The following is a 7,892-nucleotide window of genomic DNA, read 5'->3' as shown; positions in this document are numbered from 1 at the left end:
AACAATACAGAACAATTTGTGATCATCATAGATCCAGCATCAGCTTCTCCATGCCAGGGCCTTTAAACACTCGGCATCTACTTCTCCATGATCATCCATAGGTCCATAATCTTCACGAGGTGGGACGTGACTGGAGCTGGCCAAACCTCAGGATGCCTCGGGATGGGGAGAGAAAGAGAAGCAGTGGAGAGGAATTAGCGTAGCTGCTGTTCATGATATTAACAGCACAAGTTGATAATGTGCATGTGATCAGATGTTCTGGAGCACAAGGTTGTGATGTGATGTGTGTGATGTGTGTTATGTGTAGGCTTTGCTAAAAAGATATGTTTTTAATCTACACTTAAACTGGGAGAGTGTATCTGAACCCCGAACACTGTCAGGAAGACTATTCCAGAGTTTAGGAGCTAAATGTGAAAATGCTCTACCGCCTTTAGTGGACTTTGCTATTCTAGGAACTACTAGAAGCCCAGAGTTTTGAGATCTCAGGGAGCGTGACGGATTGTAGCGTGTTAAGAGACTGGATAGATACATGGGAGCCAAACCATTTAGTGCTTTATAAGTGAGTAGCAGTAGTTTGTAGTCTATTCGAAACTTAATAGGAAGCCAGTGTAGGGACGATAAGATTGGGGTTATATGATCGTATTTTCTTGACCTAGTAAGAACTCTTGCTGCTGCATTCTGAACTAACTGAAGCTTGTTTATTAATGATGCAGGACATCCACCTAGTAATGCATTACAGTAGTCTATTCTAGAGGTCATAAACGCATGGACGAGCTTCTCTGCATCAGATATAGATAACATATTTCTTAGCTTAGAAATATTTCTAAGGTGAAAGAAGGCTGTTTTTGTAACTTGATTGATGTGATTTTTAAAAGATAAGTTGCTGTCTAAAATAACTCCCAGGTCTTTTACCGTTGAACTAGTAGTTACAGAACAACCGTCTAAATGCAGGCTGAGATGCTGGAGCTTCTGTGTACTCTTTTTTGGGCCGATGAGCAAAATCTGTTAGTTATCAGAAAGTTATGGGTCATCCAATCTCTTATTTCTTCAACACACTCAGTTATGCGAGCTAATTGAGCTGTATCGCCTGGTTTGGATGAAATATATAGCTGGGTATCATCAGCATAACAATGGAAGCTAATTCCATGCCTTCTAATAATATTTCCTAATGGAAGCATGTATATTGTAAAAAGCAGGGGTCCCAGAACTGACCCTTGTGGCACGCCATAATTTACTAGCATTATCCTGGATAGCTCTCCATTTAAATCTACGAAATGGTAACGATTGGACAGGTAGGATCTCCCCTCCAGGCTGTTTTCTTGGCTGATTCCCAATGCTTCCAGAATAGGCTCCGGATCCACCTTTATCTTGACCCTGATGAATGATTCAATGTAAAATATCTAGTCTTTTATCTAAGTATATACTTCTACCCCTCAGGATGTTTGTTTTTAAAGAATGTAACAGCTCTGTCAAGTTCCCAGGAAAAATAGTGGAGCATTAATTAGACCCCATGCTTCAAATTTATCAAAAGGCTCTTTTACATTAGTTTTCCATTTGACCTTAACATATCGTTATGATTAAAACAAGTGTCTGACATATTCAGCACATATCGCTTTAGTATTACAAGACGACTTAACAGATTATAATTATTACCACAGTTATACACTCTTAATTAATGTATTTTTTTTGTTTTTTTGGTGAATTTTTGCTTTCTAACAAAACTTTTCCACAAGACACTATACAATGTAATATTCAGAGATTTATCAGTATGATATACTGGCTGGATGTTCTACTAAAACAAATGTCTGAAGCTCATTTTATATTCAATGTCTACGTTGTATCCTATAATCCTGTCGTTCTTTTAAAGTTTGTTTCATAAACAATAATCTTACAGTGGCATTAAAAAAAAAAAAAAAACCTGTAAAATGTTCCAGTGAAGTGGAGATGGGGCGGGTGGTTAGGTCATCCATTACCAGAGAAATTCTCCAGCAGGTTTTTTGGAAACAGCCGAAACCTGTTGGAGCAGGTACGGAGCATGAAAACGAATCTATGCCCGGCTAAAAAGTTGTGGCTGTTTGTTCTCCTGCACAAAGCAGAGTTGCAAGCAAAGAGGTAAGCCATTTCTTTGTACTGATCCTTGATTTTAGTTAATTATATGTCATAAAATTGGTAGAAGTAGTGACCAGAAGTGATTTTCGGTAAAAAAAAAAAAAAGAGAGCAGAGTTGCGTGTCTTATCAGTATCATCAAATTACAACATTATAGCCAGAGTAAACACTGTTGGTATAAACAATCTTAAAACATTGTGTGTAACCTGAAACTTGATAGAAGGAAGACTTGAGGAAAAAAATAAGCATGTGTATTGCTGACTTGTCAAACTACACAGGATAAAGAAAGAAGGAGGGCAGGATTGCAGGAGTCTCTTGAGAAGGACCAAAACTCAAAGATGCACCAGGGTCGCCTGCGTTTACGGCCATGGCTGGAAGAACAGATTCGGTCAGGGAGATATCCAGGAGTCGTATGGCTGGATGAAGTAAGGCTTAATTGCATGTTTTCACTGTTAAACGTTTTTCTACATGTGTTAAACGCTTCTAAACAATCTATATGTCATTTATAAGGGTTGAAAACCAAAGTGTAATGAAGCCTACTAATAAGAATGGTTTCCGCACATTCATGTATGCCATGCTTTACTGAGAAACTGGATTAGTGAATGGATTTTGCTTCCTCCTTCCTCTTTATCTTCTTCCTCCCCCTCTTCTATGTAGCATTCCTATGCATAGCTGTGCATAGCTTACGTTGCAGTGTGTAAAAAATATCTGATAAATTTACATGAAGGACATTTTTCTCTTAAATTTAATGAAATTTAAAGATATTAGGTTGGTATTATTTGGATTAGAGAAGACAGTGATGGAGGAAAAAAAGCATCTCCATAAAGCATCTCCATAAGCATCTCCATTTGATCATAAATGTTGAAATCACAAATGTTGCTCAGTTACCAAAGACTGTAGAAAGAACATTTACTTATAATCTTATACTCCAGCACTCATGTTAGTTCTCACTCTCCAGTGTTCTGTATTGTTGAAAGATTTATGATCAAACTCTTGATGTCACCCAAATGAGGATGGGTTCCCCTTTTGAGTCTGGTTCCTCTCAAGGTTTCTTCCTCAGAACATCTAAGGGAGTTTTTTCTTGCCACAGTCTCCACGGCTGCTCATCAGGGATAAACACACACCATTCACCTTGACTATAGATTTCTGTAAAGCTGCTTTGAGACAATGTCTGTTGCGAAAAGCGCTATACAAATAAACTTGACTTGACTTGACTTGACTTTCTGGATATCATGTTTAGAAGAACTTCATATATATTTTCTGGCCTTATTATATCTCAAAAACCTGCTACTGAAAGATCATTTTTAACAAAGCTTCTATTTTTTTTTTCCATTGTTGCCACCTCTTCAAAATGTAGACTGCTCAGGTCTTCCAGATTCCTTGGAAACATGCCGCTCGACATGGCTGGAATATAGACAAGGACGCCACTTTGTTCCGAAACTGGGCCATTCATACAGGTGAGAGACAAGTCCAGGCATCAGTGGACACTGTCTCCAATTACATCTCAGCATGGCTTCCTGAACACATGCAGATACTGTTGCAAACTGTGAGTCCATAGGACTGAGCTACAGACTGAGCTACCTGTCACTTGCTTGAGACTAAATGATATTTGATACACCTCTGAGCTTGATGCCCAGTCATATTCCAGGTTTGTCTAAAACACCTGATGATCGGCAGTATAAAAAGTAAAATGATCGTTAGAATATAGTACAAAATAAATATGTGAACAAGTATATATATATATATATATATATATATATATATATATATATATATATATATATATATATATATATATATATATATATATATATATTATTGGATTATCCAGATGATATATTCTTAGCTATATATACAAATAAAAGAAAGAAAGCTTCAGGAATGTTCAGAAGGAATGCCATGCTTTAGGTTTCAGATTATGATCCTCAAGATGCAAACAAAAGCCGCCAGATACGAAGCTTAAAGCAGATGCTGCATAAATTTACAATATTCATGAACAATGTTTCCTCATTCTTCTCATCCCGTATATGAAATTTCCATTCTCAGGAGTTTTCTTGTGGTAAAAGTGTCATTATAATATTTGTTTTGCATGTGTTTTTACTCATTGTATCTAAAGGGAGATACAAACCTGGTGTTGACAAACCAGATCCCAAGACTTGGAAAGCCAACTTCCGCTGTGCTCTCAACTCCTTGCCAGACGTCCAAGAGCTTAGAGACAAAAGCATTAAGAAAGGCCACAATGCTTTTAGGGTGTATATTCTACTCCCCAACAGCAAATTGCCAAAGAAGGGAAAAGGCAAGTTTCCACAGCTAATATATGACTTCTGTGTTGGATTTTGATTTGGTTTTATCCAAAGTGACTTTTTACAGGTTTGGACAAAGAGTTATTTGAGAGGCATGTGCTGAAGAACAACATTAAGTTTCCTGTCAATTTTATTATAAACAAAGACAAAATGGTGGAAGGAAAAACTAAACGCATACACTTACATATACAAACTCACAAATCACCACAGTTAAATGCAAAGGACGATGATAAAGTACTACTTATAAGTGCTACAAACTGAGAGTTATCATATAATATGTAATAGTAATTTCATGTAAAATGTAATGAAATTGTGCGTTCTTCAAACTTGTTTATCCACTCGGTATCTGGGAAGTTCTAAACAATAATTAGCCAATAATGCATTATTTTGATTTTGCTGCTTCCAAATTGTGGCAGAAAAACAGTCACAGAAACAGATTTTGCTCCCTTTAAGTCTCTACTATACAAATCTTTAATTAAGCACAAAAATCTTGAACAGGTTTACGATGGTGACGCAGGCATTGAACTTCAGACTTAACCTTCAATATTTGATTTCCACTTTCTCCAGTTTCCAGCTTAGACATGGAGAATGCCAGAGTTGGTTTGCCTGCATTACGACCACACACCACTGCACATCTGGAAAGGTTTACAGGTGAACGAATAACATCTAATAACACCAAAATATCAGGAAACCCTTATTTATAAAGCCATGAAAGTCAAATTTTAAAACAATTTGTAAGAGAATCCTATACAAGATTAAACTATTCTACTTTTCTCCTTCATTAGAAGCTTTTTGGAAGTATAAGGACGACGCCCGAGGGGTTGCTCCTGAGATGTTTGCTAAAAACTGCCACTCATCTTTACCAACAGTGAAAGAAGAACGCTCAGCTACCTACTGCTGTTCCCCAACCAACGGCGGCATGACAGCACATGGTGAGAGTAATTACATATTGCTCAGGTTTATAGTGATGATTTCGTTGTAAAGTTTACAAAATGTACATTTTCACTTTTCCACAGAAGTTCAAGCAAATGCAATGGAAGACAATGAGCAGACTGAAGCAGTTTTAAAGGCAAGACATTTGAAAAAGACTATCATTGTAAAAATGAAGCAGTCGTGATTTTAGTGTCTGTTACTGTTAAGTTATTCGGATTGATATATAGGTACTGTCTGTGTTTTCTGTCTTATCGATTGGTTTGACTTCAGAATTAGTTGTCTCTCCTCAACAAAATTAGCTAGCTATACGTATAAACCTTTACTTACAATTTATTTTACATTGTTTACCCAATGCTAAAATAAGAAGCTATACTACTAAATTGTTATGGACTATGTAGATCACAACTGCAGGGGCTTAGCATAAATATTTCTGATTGCCACTGCTAATTTCATTAGATTTTCAGTGGTTGGCAGTAGGTAGGTGAGAGAAGCAAAACGAAGCACACTGTCCAATAAATGTTACGATATTTCCTGTTGATACACTCAAATACAATTTAGACTGTCATGGGTTCCTCAGAAGCCAGGTTTCGATCAAATATAATTCATGTGTAATGTTCTGATATGATATATGAATGATAGTTCATCATTTAGATGAAATTGTAGGCTTTGCTCTAGTTTTTAAGCAATTCCCAGTGCTATGAACCAGTCATTACATTAAATAGGAGGTTAATGGAAAAATAGCTAATAATCGATCACTAACTCAGCAGTGAATTTACCAAATCGACACAAAGGTATTATTTCTCTGATGGGCTAATAAGAGCTAAGCTCAGAGGACAAAACTATTAAACAATTATTACACACACAGTCAGCTGTGGTCCTGATTTCAATTATTTAGCTTACAAATTATTTAGCTTACAATGTCATATTGGATTCATGCTACGCTGCATCGAAATAGCAAACGAAGAAATAAATTATAAAAACTTTTTGTTTAAAAAGAAAGAGAGAAAATTAAGCTTACACCCCTGTCACTTGTACTTGCATGTGATGTCTACTCTGGAAAATAGCTGCTTAGTCTGTCTGCTCTGAGTTTCTTATGAAAAGGCATTCTGGGGAAATTGGATAGAAGATACAATGCTTTTTTTTTTTTTTTTTTTATTTTAAAGCCTAAATAGAAATCAGATAGGGTTTTCCTTCATCCTGCTTACTCATGTGTGAGGGTGTGTGATTGGCAAATATGTCTTTAATTTTGAAACAGCAAACTCATGTATTTTTAATCGTTCAAATACTGAAAGTCTTAGTCTAGGTAGCTCATTGCTACCAGTTAAACATGCAGCCTTTTCCACGTATTTATTTAAAAAAAAGCCTAAGGCAATGTGACTGGAGTTGAGTTGGAATATTCTGTCATTCATCCAAGGGTCTTAATCATCTTAACCTTTGTACAACTTGATTCGAGTTGCTGGAACAAGTTAGCATTTGAAGGACAATTTTCCCTTGAACAGGAAGCAAGCCAATCAAAAAAGTATTCTACTGCATGGGAAAAAAACCAAAGAGAATGTAACTTATTACTACCAGGGCATAACTGGAGTATTTTGAGTCAGTCTTCCTACCATTTCTTACAAAGTCACACTGGGAGACCAGATTCAGTGCTTCAACTTTTAAGCATATGAACATTTTTGAAGGCCGTGAAGAACAAAATTAACGATGCTCTCATTGCATTATAGATAGTAGACCACCTACAGAACACAGACCATTGGAGCCCTTTGCATGAGCATGAAAGAGGCTGGAGACCAGCAAATTCCTGGATGGAAGGTCTTCGTAAGTTAGCAAAACAATACAACCACTTCTTCCACTGTATTAGTATTGTTTAGTATTGTGGTTATAAAATATCTGCTGATATTCAAGTGAACTTGTTATAAAAACCTCAGACATTTTGTGACTCATTGATTTCAACATATGTATTTATTGTTCTAGATGAAACAATGGACTGTTCTAGCTACCCCTTCCAGGCAGATTGGCACAATCACAACATGACAAGTCAATTTGTCTGAATAAACCAACAAGGCAGCTGATCAGAGCACTTCATCCACGGTGGATCACATGCACACAAAGTGCAATCGAATACAGCACACAACTAACGGACCTGTTCAAGAACCCTATAAGCATGACTGCCTGTAAATGACTATAAAGCTCATCACTATTAAGCTATAACCATTTTTTGTGTGAAACACAGAAGAGCTGTATGTATCAAACTATCATTTAAGCTTGAGAATGTAATGTTTTTTCTTTTATTTCCTTGAATTGTAAAAATTACGCAAAAAAAAAATACAAGTGACTTTAGTCTGCGTTATATTACATATAGAGGACGTCTATTAAGACGCTTTCTATTTAAATGAAGATGAAGTGGTGCTTTAACATTGTCCCCGCCCCCTGTAATCACTACGGTCACTTGTGCAGAGTATCTTCACATCCAGAACTGTGTCACTCCTACATTGCTCTTATTATGAATAAACTTTTTATAAATAAATTTTATACTTTGTAGATTTCTGACA

The 7,892-nt window shown here is 36.5% G+C and overlaps 1 protein-coding gene across 1 annotated transcript; it reads left to right on the top strand.

Annotated features, from left to right (window-relative positions):
• Positions 1 to 1,975: 1,975 nt before the first annotated feature.
• Positions 1,976 to 7,870, top strand: irf1a (interferon regulatory factor 1a). Its single transcript, XM_083532437.1, has 9 exons — positions 1,976 to 2,112; positions 2,386 to 2,532; positions 3,465 to 3,564; positions 4,224 to 4,403; positions 4,978 to 5,061; positions 5,196 to 5,342; positions 5,427 to 5,479; positions 7,065 to 7,158; positions 7,315 to 7,870. The coding sequence occupies exons 2-9, from the start codon at positions 2,446 to 2,448 to the stop codon at positions 7,389 to 7,391; spliced, it is 822 nt and encodes a 273-aa protein (XP_083388563.1). The 5' UTR covers positions 1,976 to 2,112; positions 2,386 to 2,445; the 3' UTR covers positions 7,392 to 7,870.
• Positions 7,871 to 7,892: the final 22 nt, after the last annotated feature.

Source organism: Silurus aristotelis, assembly GCF_946808225.1.
Source record: "Silurus aristotelis genome assembly, chromosome: 27".
Lineage (NCBI taxonomy): Eukaryota > Metazoa > Chordata > Actinopteri > Siluriformes > Siluridae > Silurus > Silurus aristotelis.
Note: the sequence above shows the minus strand (reverse complement) of the source record. Positions and strands in the feature narration are given on the sequence as shown.